General features: G+C 40.8%; 1 protein-coding gene across 3 annotated transcripts in view; it reads left to right on the forward strand.

Annotated features, from left to right (window-relative positions):
* Nucleotides 1-19,545, forward strand: part of MTUS2 (microtubule associated scaffold protein 2) — a gene marked incomplete at its 5' end in the record, with an annotated part of 314,758 nt that overhangs the window by 153,883 nt on the left and 141,330 nt on the right. For all 3 annotated transcript variants that reach the window (XM_082601954.1, XM_082601955.1, XM_082601956.1), the window contains one exon: nt 5,518-5,679. In XM_082601954.1, the coding sequence (XP_082458080.1) occupies nt 5,518-5,679 (162 nt within the window). The remainder of the gene's footprint in view (nt 1-5,517; nt 5,680-19,545) is intronic.

Here is a 19,545-nt window from a genome sequence, read left to right on the forward strand (position 1 = left end):
ATTTAGCACAGCCTTTTCAAGGTTCATCTATGTTGCAGCTTCTATCAATAATTCATTCCTTGTTATGGCTGAATAATATTCTGTTGTATGAGTAAACCACATTTTATGTACCATTCATCTCTTGATGGACATTTGGATTGTTCTCAGTTTTAAATTATTATGCATAATGCTGCTATGAATATTTGTGTACAAGGTTTTGTGGGGACATATGTTTTCAAGTCTTTTGGGCATATACCCAAGGGTAGAACCGCTAGGTCATATGGTAACTCTGTGTTTAACATTTTGAGGAACTGCCAAACTGTTTTCCAAAGAGACTACTCTGTATTACAATCCAACCAGCAATGTATGAAGATTCCAATTTTTCCACATCTCTACCAACACTTCTTATTGTCTGTGTTTCAATTATACCCATCCTAGCGGGTTGAAAGTGGTATTTAATGACTTTGATTTGCATTTCCCTAGTGACTAGTGACGTTGGCATCTTTTCATGTGCTTATTGGCCATTCGTATCAATATCTCTTCTTTGGAGAAGTGTCTATTCAAATCCTGCGTTCATTGTTAATTGGGTTATTTGTCTTTTTATTGTTGAGCAATAAAATTCTTTATGTATTCTGGATACTAGACCCTTATCAGATATATGAATTGTAAGTATTTTCTTCTATTCTGTCAGTTGTCTTTGCACTTTATTAATAGTGCCCTCTGAAGGACAAATGTTTTTATTTTGATGAAGTCTAATTTATCTGTTTTTCTCTTTAGTTACTTGTGCTTTAGGTGTTATAACTGAGAAACCATAATCTCAGTTTTCTTCTAAGAGTTTTATAATTTTAGCCCTTCCATTTATGTCTTTGATTCATTTTTAATTAGTTTTTGAATATGGTCTGAAATTCATGACTTCATGAAGTTTTTTTCTTCTTCTGCACTGCACGGCTTTCAGGATATTAGTTCCCTGACCAGCGATTGAACCCGGGGCCATGGCAGTGAAAGCGCCAACCACTTGAACACCAGTCCTAACCGCTGGACTGCCAGGGAACTGCCAGTGAAAATTTGAAAGACTCAGTTGATCAGCTCAGGGTGTTCAAGCATGTGGGGAATGAACTGTAGGAGCTGTCCCTGGAGGAAGAATAAGATGGTTTTCTCCTAGGACTTGGTGCTGAACAAGCATCGTTATCCTGACAGTTTGAAGAGAAAAAGGTAGAGAGATCAGGTTTATGTATAGAAATGGACCCAGCTGAATTCTATAACCATGCAGAATATAGGCCTTGCAAATTCTCACACTCTAATGAAGGAGATCTTACTTTCCAAATAGCAAGTCAATGGTATGATGATTTGGATATCTACAAAAGATGGCCCCTATCCGGCAGTGAAGCAGAACGCTGTAGTCCTTTGGTTATTATGAGCAGAGGAATCCCTTCATACTTTGGTGATGATGATGTGACATCTGATAGTAATCCTTGAATACTTTCCAAGTTCCTATGAAAAGCTCATTTGCTGTGTTGCTAACTTGTTAGTGTTCATAGCTAACACATAAGAGCATACCATGCACTGGGCACCACTCTAAATGTGTTGGTTTTTTTTTTGAACTAACTCTTGCATCACCTTTTAAAAAATCCACTTGCGTTAGCTCTTTTAATTCTCACAGCAGCTCTGTGGAATCAGTTATCATTATCGTCACTTACAGACGAAGAAATGGAGGAGCAGAGAGGTGGGAGGGAGAGGAGGCCTGGTTGTCTTTCCCCCGAGTCTGCACCATTTATCATGTGGATGGTTCGGGACACAGTAGGTTCTGGTTGGTAGGGAATGGGATGACTGATAAGATGCGTGGACCACTCTCACTAGCTGTATCCCCCAGAACATCTTTCTGGCTCACACAGGCACGGTTGGTTTATTTCCAGTTGTTTTCTCCTCTTACCAAGCAGTGGTTTGATGTTGTCTGCATTGTTGTGAAGTCCCAGAGCAGTTACAGAATTCAGCAGCCATTTCCAAATTCAGAGTACTTTTCATTTACTGAATCATGTGTCTTTAAGTACTGGCTGACTTAAGCTGGTTTTCAATGAGGGGTGCTGTTCACTGCCAAGCTGTCTCCCACAATAAGGTACAAGAGCAGAGTTCAATCTTATTTTATTGTATTGTATTATTTTGTTCTGTTTTATTTTTTGGTAATTCAAGACCTCTCTCAGAGGGGAGTACAGAGCTTCCTTGATACTTCCTACTTCAAACAGATGAATTACTTCCCAGCCTGGAGAGCGGCTAGATCTCCAAATTGACATGTTCACTGAATTATAAATTTCATGTAAGAGAATAATGCCAGGCACAAGAGGATTTGATAAAAGGGCATTTGAACTCTACAAATGATACAAAATATTCCCCTTCTTAAGAAACTTTAATAAATTATTAAATAAAAGACTCTGTGTGGAAGATTTTATGTTCAATTCAACTTCCACTACACATTTCAGTGAATAGATTATTCTGGCAGTATGTCAGCAGGAGGCTGAACATTAGATAATTCCACGTGAAATATTTCTAGTGGCCGAGCCATTGCCATCACCCCCCAAAATGTCCTACAACCCCCAGAGATTCTCTGAGTCCTACGATGGGACTGGTGAGCCTGCGCTATGATTCAGAAGCTAAGACTTACTGTTCTGCAGGTGCCTGGTGCCCCTTTTCTTGATGAGGTTTCGATCAAACACGTGCTTACTTTATTTTTCTGTTGAGGTGAGATTGATTTATAACATATAGGTTTCATGTGTGCACCATTATATTTCTACCTCTGTATACCCTACAACGTGCTCACCACCAAAATTTTCATTCCATCCATCGCCATACAGTTGATCCCTTTTACCCATTTCACCCTCCTGCCGCCAGCCCCCAACCCGGAGCCCTCTCCTATGGGAACCGCTGTTCTCTGTATCTATGTGTTTGTTTGTTTGGTTTAGTTTTTTCATTTTATTTTGGCTTGGGGAGTATTTGCTTTTTATAATTTCACATATGAGTGAAATCATACAGTATTTTTCTTTGTCTGACTTATTTCACTTAGTGTAATCCCCTTGAGGTATATCTATGTTGTCTCAAATAGCAAGATTTTATCTTTTTTATGACTGGGTAGTATTACATTGTGTGTGTGTAGGTATGTGTTTATGTAGCACATCTTCTTTGTCCATTCATCCACTGATGGGCACTTAGGTTAGGTATGTGTTTATGTAGCATATCTTCTTTGTCCATTCATCCACTGATGGGCATTTAGGTTGTTTCCATATCTTGGCTATTGTGAATAGTGCTGCAGTGAACATGGGGGTGCAGGTATCTTTTTGGATTAGTGTTTTTGTTTTCTTTGGACAAATACCCAGAAGTGGAGTTGCTGGATCAAGTGGTAGTTCTATCGTTAATTTTTTGAGGAACCTTCATACTATCTTCCATAGTAGCTGCCTCGATTTCCACTCCCACCGACGGTGCCTGACAGCTCTCTTTTCTCCACGTCCTCCCCAGCACTTGTTACTTCTTGTCTTATTGATAACAGCCATTCTGACAGTTGTGAGGTGATGTCTCATGGTTTTAATTTGCGTTTCCTTAATAATTTAGTGATGTTGGCCATCTTTTCATGTGCCTGTTGGCCATCTTTTCATGTGCCTGTTGGCCATCTATATGTCTTATTTGGAAAAATGTCAATTCAGCTCCTCTGCCCATTTTCTAATATGGTTGTTTGGGTTTTTGTTGTTAAGTTGTATGAGTTCTTTATATATTTTGGATATTAACCCATTATCAGATATATTATTTGCAAATATCTTCTCCCATTTGGCAGGTTGTCCCCTGATTTTGTCGATGGTTTCCTTTGCTATACAGAAGCTTTTTCGTTTTCTATAATCCCACTTGTTTATGTTTGCTTTTGCTTCCTTTGCCTGAAGAGACACATCTAGAAAGATATTGCTGAGACCAGTGTCAAAGAGTGTACTGCCTATGTTTTCTTCTAGGAGTTTTATGGTTTCAGGTCTTACATTCAAGTCTTTAATCCATTTTGAGTTAATTTTTGTGTACTGTGTGAGATAGTGGTCGTTTCATTTTTCTGCATATGGCTGTCCTGTGCTTACTTTTTAATCTGAAATTCAGGATACAGTGTACGTCCTTTCAGCGGAGTTTCATCATTTTTATTCTGTTTGTGTGGATCAAGTGCATTCTCCTAGCCCTGTTTAAAACTATTTAAACCTTGCACGGGACCTTCAAAGAACTATAGGGCATAGGTTCTCTGTTAGGAAATCACACGTTCTTTATTTTTCCTTCCTAAATACACTTTTCTTTAGAAACCAAACAAATCTTACCCATTTTAAACAGACTTTCAGAGGGAGGAGAGCAGCCATCTCTTACTCTAAGGGGTTGACTAAAACTCCTGAATATTTTAACACTAAAGCCATTTAATAATGTTATCATTTGGATGCAGGCCCTGTCTAAATAGGATGTTATGACTATCCTTTTAAAATGATGAAAACAAAAAAATTTAATCTTTCACTAAAATTCTGTATACTTCTTCCAGCTGTCATTGCCTGTTTTCCACAGTAGATGGTCATGTTCCTAACTGGATAGTTTTATCCCCAACAAGTGGTAATCTCAGTATATTCAGGCTCTCTATTTAATTTAGTAGATTAGTCCTTGCAGCTGTACCCAGAGGTGCATTTAGAAGATTTATCCTTTGATAGGAATAGATGGTGGTGTCATTGTCTTTAAGAGATTACAAATGTATAAACCATAATAGGTTTGAAAAGATATAGAGGAAAAAGTTAGGCCACAACCATTCCGGGCATTTAAATCTGACCCAAATCCCAGTATGCCCTATCTTCAGAGCAGTCCATTGTAAACAAGCTGTCCTATAGACGCAGAGCCTGTTCTGTGTTGAATAGGAAACTGAAATGATCAATAAATATCTGCCTTTGCAGTAAACTGGACTCGAATGCAAGGTCCTCTTAGTTTGATGAGGCCTCAGCTTTTCAGACAAAAAGCTTCATGAGTTTCAAAGGGACTCTCTGTCTCCATGTTCTCACCCATCTACCTTCATCCCAAGCCTCTTCTTCTCAAGGTACAATCAGCTGGGTTTCAGGGAGCCCTGAACACACTTCCTGGACCAGTGGTGCACATGCGCATTCCTACTCTCGTCCCCCCTGGGTCACTCACACTGCTTCTCACTGTTGCTCATCCTCTGTGAGTTACAAAATAAATGCTTACCACACGTGTCTGCAGCTACACATCCACACAAGCAAATTGTGTGTGCATGAGCACACGTGTAAAATCTTCAGAGAAGTGAGGCTGCTCTTGGCCTTTTATGGAGCCCCTGGCATGGGGATTTGAATGACAGACTTCCCTGCGGTGGCTAAAGGGAGCTCTTTTCCACATCTGGTCCCAGAGAAATGCTTTTCAAGGCCACTCACTAGGAGTCGGGTCAAGTTCTATAGCAGGTGGCAGCGGTAGGATGGTCGGCAATGGCACACGGCCAGGGGCTCCATCCATTTTTCATGAACTTGTATGCTTCCACAGGGTCAACCTTTGGGACTGAAGACCAGCCGGCTCTGAAGGCAGCTCTGCCTTCCAAAGACACACCCAAAGGGGCTGCCCGGGGGGCCCCTCCAGCATCCTCCAGTGTGACAACACCTCGCAGGAGTTTGCTTCCGGCGCCAAAATCCACGACCACACCGGCCGGTAAGACTTGCGCTGCGGAGAAGTCTAGTGTCAGATGGCATTTAAAATTATTAATAATAATACTACCACAGTTTTCAAGGCACTTCCATATATTCCTATGTTTAAATTCTCACAACTGCCTCTCACTCCTCTCTGCGACTGGTAACCCATCAGATCACACAGTTTTCACTGCAGAGAAAAAAGGATCAAGCTGTTTCAGGCAAATTTGGTTCAGGGAAGCAGGCGCTGATGAAATCATTGGAGGCCAGTAGGAGCGAGCTGCAGACTGTGCCCCCGGGCGTGAGTCCCTGATCCCTGGGGGAAACTGCTGCCTCTACAGGGACTCAGGGCCTCCATCCCCCTGCTGGTCCCAGGCCTGCACCACCCACGCTGGGATGCAGGGATCAGCGGCTACCGCAGAAAGCCTTGTTCCCGAGCTCGCGCCCTGCCTGCTCTATCCAGACCAGCAAAGCCGATGCCCCGAGCCCCGCGCCTCCACACCCAGGAAGCTAGTGAGGGACACAGGGAATTCGGCTGATGCAAAGGTGTGACAAATGAAGGTGCTGGTCAGCAGCCGAAGCAGCCCAGTGCGGCCCCCACCCCGCCTTCTCCTCCCAGCTCGCAAACGCGCACGTTTGCCCGCGGGATGTCCAAGCACGCGGCATGTGGCTTAGCTTTCCATCTTCCGTGCTGTAGGAAGACACACTAAGAGGAAGGAAGCTTGGGTGTTGAGCCTGAATCCACAGTAGATGGCTCATCCCTATGGCTATTCATTGCTCCAGGTTATTCGTCTGTGCTCTTTCTTTTTTTTTTTTGCGGTACGCGGGCCTCTCACTGCTGTGGCCTCTCCCGTTGCGGAGCACAGGCTCCGGACGTGCAGGCCCAGCGGCCATGGCTCACGGGCCCAGCCGCTCCGCGGCACGTGGGATCCTCCCGGACTGGGGCACGAACCCGTATCCCCTGCATCGGCAGGCGGACTCTCAACCACTGCGCCACCAGGGAAGCCCTCTTCTGTGCTCTTATACTCATGTACCAATGCATATACGTATACACACAGATGGGCTTGCATGAGTTCCTAAAAGTAAGATTGGATTGTACCCATTTTTCTACATATTACTTTCCTTACTCAAAGTATGTCATAGAGCTGCCCTCAAGTCAGTGTATGGCTCATTTTTCAGTGGCTGCCTGGTGTGGATATGCCATGATCTATTGAACCATCCCCCCACTGGTGGACATTCACTTTGTAACTGGTGTTTGCTGCTATAAACAATGCTGCAGTACATGTCCTTGGTGGCATTCGTTCTACAGGATTGATCCCCAGCAGTGGGATGGCTGTGTTTGATGCATTAATAGATATGATTAGATTCCTTTTCAAAGAGGCTTCAGTGCTTCACATTTCCACCCATATCCCTGCTAAGAACAGACAGCATTTAAAAAATGTTTTGTCCATTTGGTGGAAGTAAAATACTATCTCATTTTTATTTTAAATTTGCATTTCCCTGACCACTTGCCCTTCAATGGAGTACCACCTTGTAATCCCCTTTGGTAAGACTTAAATTGACTTGTTTGGTTTTGTTCTTCCTCAGTGGAGGGAAAGCTCCTGGGGACGGTGACTTGTCCATTTTATTTAGCACAGTATCCCCGCTGCTGCAGTGTCCCCAGTGACTGACACACAGTGGCTACTTAGCATCTATTTGTTAATGGCTGGATACATCAATGAATCAATGAATGAATGTCACACGGCCTTTGACTCTTGGTTCTAGTTTAACAGTTTGGCCTTGGTTTAAATAGAAAATAACTAGACAAGCCTACACTGAGTTAAAATACAGTTGTTGAATCAATCCTATAGACCAGTGTTTGTCAAATTTTAGTGCATCAGAATCACCTGAAGTGGTTGTTAAAACACTGATTACTGGGCCTCATCCTAGCGTCTCATTCAGTAGGTCTGGGGTGGGGCCTGAGAATGTGCATTTCTAATGATTCCCAGGTGGCGCTGCGGATCCTGCTGGTCTAGAGATCACACTTGTGAAACCACTGTTACAGAAAAATGGACTAGGAATTTGAACAGACAGTCCTTAGAAAAAGAAATGCACATAGCTCCTAGCCATATGAAAAGATAATCAGCATCGTTCATAATAAGAAAAATATAAAGTAAAACTACAGTAGACTATAGTTTCTTACCTGTGAGATGGGCAAACATCCAGATGTTTGAAAACATGCACTATCATGAATCTGCAGGAAAAGAGGCATTCTCGTACCTGTGCTGGCTGGAATATAAAATAGTTCAACTCCTATGAAAGGAAATGGGCAATATCTAATAATGAAATCACATGTGCATTTTTTCTTTGACTTAGCAGTCTCACCTCCAGAAGTCTTTCCCAAAGGTAGACTGGCAAAAGCAGAATGCACAAAGTGATTCATTGCAGTGCTATTTGAAATGGCAAAATACTGAAACAACTCAGCTGTCCATCCATAGGGGACCAGCTGAATGGATTGTCATACGTCCATGGGATGCAGTCCTATACAGCTGTCACATGGGTGGGGAGATCTCTCTGTATGTTACTAGAAGGTGGTTTTCAGGATACATCATTAAGTGATAAAAGCAAGATAGACGTAACCTTTTATCTAAACAACAGGGAAATCATATGTATAATTAAATACATACTTGCTTAAATTAAGAAAAAGCAATAGAAGAATAACCTTTGAAATTTTAAGAAATCTTTAAGGGAAAAGAAGGAATAGGTTGGAATGGGGACAGAAGCTAGACTTTGAGTATACCTCCTTGTGTAGATTTGACCTTGAAGTTACATAAATATTTTACACAATGATAAATTAACATTGAATTTTAAAAGGTGATAGCTATACTAAAAATCAAAAGTATGATTAAACAAATGAAAGTAATTGCATGGCCTGTTGGTGGCATGAATACACAGAGAAGACTTATTCCAAGTGACTTTAAAACAGTAATTTGGTTGTTCCGCCCTAATAGTATGTACTCTGTGTTCAAAAAGAATTGCAAGAAAAATCTTAAACTGTTTTTAGTAATTACATTATTGGTGATGGTGTGGCTATTGCGATTCCAAATCTGCTGTTATTCTGAATGTGTGTATTATGGGAAAAATAGGATATGGGCATTATGGGGATAAACTATGAACTCATCTGAAATTTATCTTTAAAAAGTATTGCCAGCTCTGTCCACTGAAAAGTTATAAACAGTGGCTAGACCAATAGCATTGAGCACCCCCAGCGCCCAGACTGTGATCTCTCAATACATTTTGCATTAACAGGAGATAAGTGTCTTTGAAGAAATGGCTGGTTCCAGGTTTAGGGCAGGAACTGTAGACTCCAGAACAGACAGCCAAGAGGAATTCAAAGACTACTAGGATTCTGTCAACTCAAGAGTCAGACTGAATAAGCTCCTACTGGTAGAAAGAAAGACAAAGAAAGAAAGAGAGAGAGAGAGAGAGAGAGAGAGAAGGGAAGGAGGGAGGGAGGAAGGGAGGAAGGAAGGAAAGAGGGAAAGAAGGAAGGAAGGAAGAGATTGAGTATCAATAAGATTCATAATTGCAGTAGAATAATATTCATCAAATCAAAATATATGTGTATCCATGAGGTAATAATGATACAAAATAAAATAAAAACTAGTTACTTTGGATGATGCTAAGAAACTTTTTTTGAAATTTGGTGAAGAAAGAAAAGAATAAAATATTTTAGCCACTTCTCCTATTCAGTCTGTATCTCATGATAACCAAATAGTTGGTGAGGGGAAATTTCTCTTTTAGTGTTTAAAAGCATTCTAGTTAATAAATAAGGTATGATAGCATATCACCTTTTCAAAGCTTTAGTGAATCAGTAGGTAAAGGCAATGATCATCAATGGAAAGGGGAAACCAGACGTTACGAACTAATACTGATATACAACATTACATGTGAATTAGTCTTGGGGGAAAAATGAATCCGCTCTAGCCTTTAGATTTACTAATTTACTAGAAGTAGAAAGGACAAAGAAGCATATTAAATAACACCATGGGAATAAAATCAACCAACCAGACTGAAAAACTCTATAAAACAAACCATCCAACTTACTCAACAGTAGAAACAACAACAAAAATTGCAAAAAAATAATAATAATAAAGGCAGATAAACATTCTGGGAGGGGGACAAAGGATATAGAGGGAGAACCTGTAGATTATAAAAAACTTAGATTTGGGCTTCCCTGGTGGCGCAGTTGTTGAGAGTCCATCTGCTGATGCAGGGGACACGGGTTCGTGCCCTGGTCCGGGAAGATCCCACATGCCGCGGAGCAGCTGGGCCCGTGAGCCATGGCCGCTGAGCCTGCACATCCGGAGCCTGTGCTCTGCAACAGGAGAGGCCACAGCAGTGAGAGGCCTGCATACCACAAAAACAAACAAACAAACAAAAAACTTAGACTTATCATCCAGTTGCAAAGTACGGATCTTGTTTTGTATCCCAATTCAAACAAACACACCAAAAAAATTTTTTTTAAGATAACTGAGGAAATGTGAACCAACACTGGCTCTTAGATGACATTAAGAAACTATTTTTGCTATTATTCTGAGTATGATGGTAGTATTTGTGGTTATGTTTTTGTTTCTGTTTAATCGAAGTATAGTTGCTTTACAATGTTGTGTTAATTTCGGGTGTACAGCAAAGTGATTCATTTGTACGTATACATATATTCTGTTCTTTTTCAGATTCTTTTCCTTTATAGGTTATTACAAAATATTGAGTCGAGTTCCCTGTGCTCTACAGTAGGTCCTTGTTGGTTGTCTATTATATATATAGTCGCGTGTATATGCTAATCCCGAACTCCTCATTTATCCCTCCCTGTGGGTATGTCTTTTTAAAAAGCCGTCTTTTAGAGATGCACAAATATGAAGTGATGTGCTTTCTGGGATTTGCTTCAGAATAACCCAGGATGGTGGCAAGTGGAGTCAACATGTCACAGAAGATGAAACATGGGTATTGCTTGTTGTTGAAGTTGGGTGGTAGAATACATAGTTAACTAGACTAGTCTCTGTGCTTCAGTACGTGTTTAAAGTGTTCCATTGAAAACTGTGCAGAGAGAGTGGCTGTTTTAGCTGTTTTAGTGGAGGTAGAGCTACATGGGAATAAGGTATTTCAGGTGTGGAGGATAGAGGGCAAGGCAGCAACAGTGTTTAAGACCATAAAGATTTCATTATTTTTTCAAATACTTCTGCTCTGTAGAGGATTTTGGAAAGCCATGTGATCTTGATAACAAGAATTCTCTTCCACTCTGTATTACTTTATAAAACACTTTAATGTGCTAAATATGATTTGGTCCTCACAAAAACCTAGAGTGGTAGGCAAGGAAAGTATTATTTTGCAGATGGGAAATCAAGATTCAGAGGTGAAATGACTTGCCCCAAGTCATGTGGTGGCATCAGGAAATCACATAGGTTGCGTATGTGTACTGTGCTTTTTCCACAATAATATAAATATCCAGCTGTGGAGTATAAGAATTCCATCTGTGGTCCCCCATTACCATTAGATTTCACATGTGTGAACTGGGGATGGTGGTAAACAGAAATGGTACACAGGATTTCTTGCCCCAGGCCAGGCTCTCCTTGAGACGTCTTGGTTAGAATTCGGTTGGTGATGCCATGAAAAATAGGTGTTAACCAGAGGGAAGAGAGGGGAAGGAATGATACCGTGTGAGGAGGGCTTGCGCCTTCATAGAGGGTAAGGGATGTTCCCAGCAGAGAAAGGGTCACCATGATGTTACCAGTTTCCACGCTGAGTGCTCAGAAAGTACTTGTGACCTGGGCAGGTTGTTACATAATGAAGCAGTAGACCAGTTCCTGAGGACAAGTGAGAGTCCTGCCTTTTCCCGTGTCCTAGAAACAGGCTCCAGCAGATGCTCGGAGACTCCCACCTGTTTCACATCCCTTATGCAACTGCCCTGAGGTCAGCTTCTTAGGCTCTGATGGCAAATTACAGAGGCCTCGCCCGGTAGAAACAGTTGGCAGCTGCCCCCAGTCACGTCTCTTTTCCTTCTCTCTCTCCCCCAGTTTTTCCTCTCTGTAACTGTGAACTCTGCCAGCCTTGCTCTGTTACTTGCAGCCTCCTTCTCCAGGGTCTGCAGGGGGTGGGAGTGGGGGGGGGGCAGAGGGGGCAGCCCCAGACTCTGGAGGACTGGGTGAGACAGGCAGTGGACAGAGCTCCCGAGTCTTAGTCCAGGTCTGCTCGGAAACCTATTTCAATGATGCCCTAAGGCTCTGTGTTAGAATTTTCCAAAGACATAAAACTTCTTAAATATTTTCCCATTATTGACATAAGGAGGAGGTGCTAGGGTGTTTGTTTTTTATAAGATTTATTTTTTGGATGTGGACCATTTTTAAAGCCTTTATTGAATTTGTTACAATATTGCTTCTGTTTTTTATGTTTTGGTTTTTTGGCCGCGAGACGTGGGATCTTAGCCCTCCGACCGGGGGTTGAACCTGGACCCCCTGCATTGGAAGGCATTGGACTGCCAAGGATGTCCCAAGGGTGTTTTAGAACGAGGATTAAGCACTACCCTTTACTAGACGGAGGACCCCAGACCAGCTGCTGTGTAGACTATGGCTGTGACCCCTGTGACACGTAGTTATCAAGGGAAGGCACGGATTGGGAAAATGAAGCAGAAAGCTCCCTTGAGAGATTTCAGGACGTTCTCTTCTAACTTTCATCCCACTCCAACACCTAATTTAACAACAGTTATAAAATTGTGGTTAAAAGATAAATTTTATTACTGAATTTTAGGTTTGCATTTATTCCACTGCTATGAATTTTTCATTTAAATAAAATCTAGTTCCCACTACCAAATCAGCTTTCACGTCACCTTGTTCTGTCATCAAAGCTAATTAAAAAGCAGAAGGCAGGCATGCAAATTACAGTTAAATTCCAAATAATTGTATTTCTTGGGACTGTGAGGTGTTTGGGTTATTTTAATTACTTAGGTAACACCAACCCTTCTTTTAACGCATGCTGTTGGAAACATTTCTAAACTGTGATGCTTTGCCTCTTTCCCTTGGTGATTCCAAGGGACTTGGATTCAAGAATAATTAGAACAGTCCTTAACCTTTAGGGGCTCAAAATAAGGTAAACAGATTTGTACACTGATAATTAGAGTGAGAGCAAGAGATCTATAATCTTATCAGCTGGCTGCCAGTTAATTCTAGCAGACCAGGAATTCATAGTAAGATGGATTAAGAAACAAATGACCTGAAGAAGTTTAAATTAAATATAATAGGCTTTTAAAATTATTTAATCACTTTCTATTTATTATTTGTTTAATCATTTTTTAATTTATGTATTATGTTTTCACTTTCTGATTTCAGAAAAGATACAAGGCAGTATGTAGTAAAGGGCACAGAATAACAGAGATACAAGGATAAAAATCCAAATAATAAGAAAGAGAAGAGCCTGATAAAACTGGGCTCAGAGCTTCCTGACTGCAAGGGCAAAAGAAGAAACACAATCAGGAAAAAAAAAAAAAAAAAGAGTGTGCCACTTTATCAGAAGAGAGAAACTTATTTTTTAGCACAAATGTGTAAAATTTTAACTCTGTGAATTCAAAAAAATATGTTGAACAATGTAATGGACAATAATTTTAATTGTATAGTTTAAACATATCTTTTCTGATAGGAAAATAATTAGATAATATTTTAAAATTTTGGAATAGGGAAGGCCTTTCTAAACATGATATGAAACCTGGAAACCTTTAAAAAATGATAGATTTAACTACATACAAATTTTAAATTGTCTGCAATAAAGGACATCCTAGAGGTAAGAAGGATGATAAACTGAATGAAAATGCTTCAACAAAGTGTTATTATGAAAATCAATAGAAAAAGTACAATTTCATTTGAAAAGTAGGTAAAATATATGAATGGGTGACTTACACAATAGAAGTACAAAGAGGTCAGTGGCCATAAACATATGAAAAGATGTTCGAATTCACTAATGACTAAATACGTTCAGTTTTTTTTAAATAAGATACCATCTTTTTCATATTGGATTAGAAAAAATAAAAAGGTTTATTACAGCAGGTGTTGGTAAGAACATGGCAAAAAAACACTCTTGTAGCATTAGTGGGAATGTAAATTGGGACAGTCTTTTGGAGGGCAGTTTGTTAATATCTATGAAAATTTAACTATCTTTAACATGTGATCCAGTATTTCTACATCTGGGACTCTCTTTTACAAAAATCCTTGCTCAAGCAGCAATGATATATGTATAGGAACATTCTTTGCAACACTGATTATAATACTAAACAGTTAGAAACAATCTAAATATCCATCAATATGGAAATATTTAAATAGGTTACAATATATATCCATTCAATAGACACTTATTTAGTTACTGAAAAGATTGAGCTAATCGATATGAATCATTCAGAAACTGTCCATAATACATTGTTAAAGCAAGAAAAGCTGCAGAACAGGGTCCCATTTTTTCAAACCCCGAAATGAAAATAAATCTTTTTTTAATGTATACCTTTTTGTATATTTATAGAAAAAAGGTGGAAAGTATCATTTAAATAGTTAATAGCTATTATCAGTGCAGTGTCCAATTGGAGAAAAATTGTGATTAGGAAAAAACTTTCAGTTTTAAGTTTTGTGCTCCTTCTATAGTTAGAATTTCCCCACGTTTCAGTTTTTACAATGAAATACATAAAAGCAACTCAGTAAAAAATAGGATAATAATTTGCTCCCAGAAAAATGCGTGAAGAATATAGAAAAAAATGAAACAATAAAATATCTCATAATCTCAGTCCATGAATAGCTACTAATAATATATATTGGCATATTTCCTTTCACTCTTTTTTCTAAACAGGTATGGATTTTTTTCCCATAATTGAGCTGATGCTTTATAGATACTTCTGTGTCTTGCTTTTTCACTTAACATTATATCCTAAGCATTTTCCGATGTCATGATAAACATGTGAAAATTCAACTTTTAGTCCTGTCGTAATAACTTCATATTGATTTACCCCAATTTGTAGGACTCTTTATCCCTTGTTCAGCATTTAGGTTGTTCTCAATGTTTCATTACCACAAAACAAGGAATTGCAATAAGCTTATTTTGCAAAAACATATTTTGCTGGGGTTGTCCAGACTACCCTCAGGCTTGATGATTTCCCTAGGAGTACTCACAGGACTCAGAAGTTGTTAGATTCATCATTACAATTTGTGAAAGTGGAAGAATCCAGAGTAAAAAGTCAAAGGAAGAAAGCTCACGGGGCGAAGTTCAGAGAAAACCAGACACCAGGTCCCAAGGGTCCCCTTCCAGTGGAGTCATACAGGTGTGCTTAATTCCTTCAGCAACCATAAGCAACGGCACATCACCTGAGTCTGGTTGTCCAGGGTTTTTATTATGGGTCAGTTACATTGGCATATAGCACCTGCTGGACTATCTAGGCAAACTGGTACCGTGTGACCCAAGACCTCAGGTAGGCAGAACTCTTTCCTCAGTCAGAACATGCCAAAAGCTCAGCTCCCAGGAGCTGGCCAAAGGCCAGTCATGAAAACAAGCCCTTCTTGGGAATGGGCAGGGCTTGAGCAATGCAGTGTGTTTTTATGATGGATTCCTAAAAGCAGAAATATGGAGTCACATTGAAATATGGCTTTACAAATAACGCAGACATATTTTGACTGTTGCTATTTCTTATAGCCATAAATCAACTAAATCAAGGAAACAATATTAAATGAGTTGTTTGGAGAGATATTTTACTGGAGCTAAAGTAGTATAATCTAGGAGTACATCCTTTATGAAATTTAACTCTATAATCAAGAGTTTAGAGGACCCTTAGAAGGAAATGATTGGCATGTGTTTTCAGCTGTCCTTCTAAAGTAAGAGTTGTCTTAGTTCAGTTTATGATGGCAAATAAGTCAATATTAATTTGTCTTAAGTGTAATATTCTATGTTGGATAATTGGAAGGATGCTTAAATGTTTTAGATATCAGGAATATAAATAACAAAACTACTTTGTTCAGGTCTTTTCCTTTTTTCTTTTCTTCTTTTCAAAGCTATATTTACTGAGCATTCTCTATGTACCATGCAGTATGCTTGGGGATTTCTATATTCTACCTAATTTAGCTCTAGAGGAAACTGGGGTTTAGAGAAATTAAGTAAACCCCCCTCCCCCCCAGGGTCATACCACTTCTATGCAGCAGAATATGAATCAACCTAGATCTGTCTGACTTTAAAAGGTGTATACCTAACCTTTGTGCTGTGCTGCTGACAGATTCTTACACAGATGGAGGCCAGCTAATTACATTTTATTGAAATAACTGTCACTGAAAAATACAGCTTAGAGGTTGAATCTTCTCTCTGGGACAACGCTGGTTACCGCACGTGCAGCGCCCAGAGCCCCTACAATAATTCTGTATTCTGTCCATGCTCCTCTTTCCCCAGCTTTCCAGACACAGGTTGAGAACGAATGCGCTGTGCTAAGCATGATCCACTCCTATAATACCATCTTCCTGTAAGTTAATAATGATCATTGCCTTCTTATTTGTTTATTTATTTGGCCACACCCCTCGGCTTGCGGGATTTTAGTTCCCCGACCAGGGATTGAACCCGTGCCCCCTGCAGTGGAAGCGCAGAGTCCTAACCACTGGACCACCAGGGAAGTCCCTTTATTTATTCATTCATTCATTCATTCATTCATTCATTCATTGCCTTCTTGACATCAGTGTGACGACAAAGGAAACTGCCGTGGATTTAGCGCTAATGGTTTAAAAAAAAGTACTGAACATCCTCTCTCTGGCTGTGTAAAGGGAAGAATTCTAGAAACGTAACCTTGGTGTTTTGGTGACTCTTTTTCTCAGAATTGTCACGAAAAGTTGTTCTGTTGTTCGTATGTCAAGTACAAAATTTCACCAGGGTGTTTTTTTTTTTTTTTGCGGTACGCGGGCCTCTCACTATTGTGGCCTCTCCCGTTGCGGAGCACAGGCTCTGGACGCGCAGGCTCAGTGGCCATGGCTCACGGGCCCAGCCACTCCGCGGCATGTGGGATCTTCCTGGACCGGGGCACGAACCCATGTCCCCTGCATCAGCAGGCGGACTCTCAGGGAAGCCCTCACCAGGATATGATCCGTATAATTTTACACAAATAATCAGGCTTTACCGATTGACTTTTCTAACTGGTTTTCAGTTGTTGTAGCAAAAGGGAAAATATTTTCAGTTGAAGTATTGATCTGGTGATAGACTACTTCTAGGTCAGTATGCCTTCTGATACTGTCATGTTGACATGATGTATAACAGAAAATAAAATTCCTTTATTCAGACTAAGCTGTAGAAGGATTTCCCATGGTTATATAGAAGATGAACAGCTGATGTCTTATTGTTTGGGTTCCTGTCTCCCTAAGGAAAATATTCTCTGGAAATAATGAGACTGTTACTTTATGGGCTACAGAAACTCCACTTGTATCATAAAACTTAATTTTACTTCTTGAACAGGGGATTATTATTTCTGCATTAAATTCCACAAGTTTAGGTATTTCTGGGCATACTATAATTTAAAAAGACAAGTAGCTTGTCAACACCATCAGAATGTGTTCACCGAGCACTTTGAGGTGCAGGCTTCCGGAAACAGCTGCTCTAGCACGTTCTCCCCTGCCTCTCTTCAGTTTGGCCAAGCATCATCTCCCCTCTCTGGGCACATCTTCAATGAGGAGATTGAGTAAGAGCTTGCTGAAATAAAATATTCTGCTCTAGGAAAGGACAGGACAGGTAAAGCGATCACTTTGCCACTGGAATCTTGGGTCTGGATGGTTTGAGAGGTTCTCCTTACCGTAGCATATGCTCTTTTAACATAAACAGCTCTAAGAGCCTATCATTTTTCTGACAGTGAGGAATCATGGCACCTCACAATATGGAAGCCCACGTTGACCCGGGAGTGGGACGACCTGAAGGAGGCAAGTTCAAAGCAGTTAGGCTGTGCTGGGCTTTTTGGTGCAGATGGTGTTATCATTTGGTGTTGGCTGTGTTTTCCTTGAGGCTGGGTCCCCGTGGCTAGCCAAACTTTAGCTCATCTGTCATTGTGAAGCCAGCAGGGGAACCTGCAATGGGTTGGGGATAGAGGAGATTAGAGGAGAGTGGAAGTGTTAGAAAGAACTTTTGTGGGAGAAAAATCGATACATTTGAGACCCATTCCTTTGCATGAGGTCATAGAGACAGAAAAATACGGCAGGATGATGGATGGAATGACTGTCCATTTCATCGTTCAGAGGGTGGCATTCGTGGGTGTCCTGGAAGGCCTGTTTGCTGTTCTTTCTGGCCAGCAGTGGGGAGGTTCCTCGTGGCAGCCCGGAGGCGCTGTGAGTCACATGCTGTGACCCCAGGGTCCAGCTCAGTCACCCCGGGGAGTGACGGGCATCCGTTCATTCCACGGATGTTACAGGGCACCTTCTCTGAGTTGAGCTTCGTGCTGGATGCTTGGGGAAATCATGAAGAATGAGACAGAAACAGTCTCTGTTGCTACAGAGCCCATGGTATAACAGGAGAGAGGAACATAAAACTTGTACTTACACACATAATTATTTAATTACAGTTATGCTGAGTGCACAGTGGAGGCGTATCATACAGACCTACTGTAGTGTGCAAAAAGCACACAGGCAGAGACCTAACGGGTCAGTCGAAGTTGCCAGGCAGCAATGGTGGGGAACAGCATTTTGTGCAGGTGAACACATGGATTCCCTCTTTGTAAATCTTAGAGGTTCCCAAGCTTCCCTCCCCTTAAAATCCTGGGCTAGGGCTGCTAAAAACTAGACTCGTTATTAATTTTCAAATAAACACGCTCCTTTCCCCTTCCGTCCCTTTTATGGAGAAACTTGCAAGCGGTGAAGTGGTAAAAAGACAGACAGCGTGAAAAAAATGTACAGAAAATTTACAGCTGCTTCATCAGTCTCTGATTTTCCTGGTGAGTCCACCCTGGCCTTAATCATGACACAAACATTGCCCTTTAAGCAGTTCATTGGGACAGTTTGATTTTTTGTGTGTGTGTGGACACTTGAGTTTAAAGCTCTGACACCCTCATCCTCTATTGCCAGTTTAGTGGCGTAGAGGGCTATTTAACAATTATCATTGAAATGCCACGGGATGATCCAAGTAAGGGACAGGATACATTTCCCTTTCTCTGCTGTGCCTTTCAAATTCCTTCATGGAAACAACGGCACGGATAATATCTTGGATAATTTGGGAAGCACTGGGGGACACGCTCACTGTACCGGAGAGAATTTATAAAATGCCGTGACTCTCCTTGCTGTTAAGCCCCCTGCAGGCTGGTGTGAAACCTTTTACCGTGTGGTGGCCCCTCCAAAGTAAGGCACAAAACCCTAGCTCTCACTTAAGAGTATATGCACGTATTGCATCTCAAAGGTTACACACCTGGTATTTTGCCCACTCTGCTTGTCAGCCTCGAAGAGCTATGGGAGCTGGTCCAGAAGTAATTAATGCAGATGGTCCTGGAGAGCCGGGTTTCCATTGTGATTTCTGACATTTATACGCTTCAGAACTCTGCCTCCTGTACTATGAATGCATCGTTATGCAAAGTGCTGCCGTGATGTAGCCCCATCTCTTAGCCTGGTGATCACGGAACTTTTAATTACATGTCAGTGTTTAAAACTTCCCAATTCGTTCCAGATTTATATGTTTTACTAGCTACCTTACACCGATGAAATACCAAATACTAATTGCTGTCTTCGGGCAGGGATGGGGGGAGCTAGAATAAATGCAAATATAATAAGAAAGAGACAAATGCCAGCCATCCCTTTTCTAAGATAAGTGGCAAAGAATAGCACATTTCTTGGACATTGCAGAGTCTTCGTATTGTCCATCTTTAATCCATCAATCAGCATAT

This window comes from Mesoplodon mirus, assembly GCF_964341445.2.
Source record: "Mesoplodon mirus genome assembly, chromosome: 17".
Classification (NCBI taxonomy): Eukaryota; Metazoa; Chordata; class Mammalia; order Artiodactyla; family Ziphiidae; genus Mesoplodon; species Mesoplodon mirus.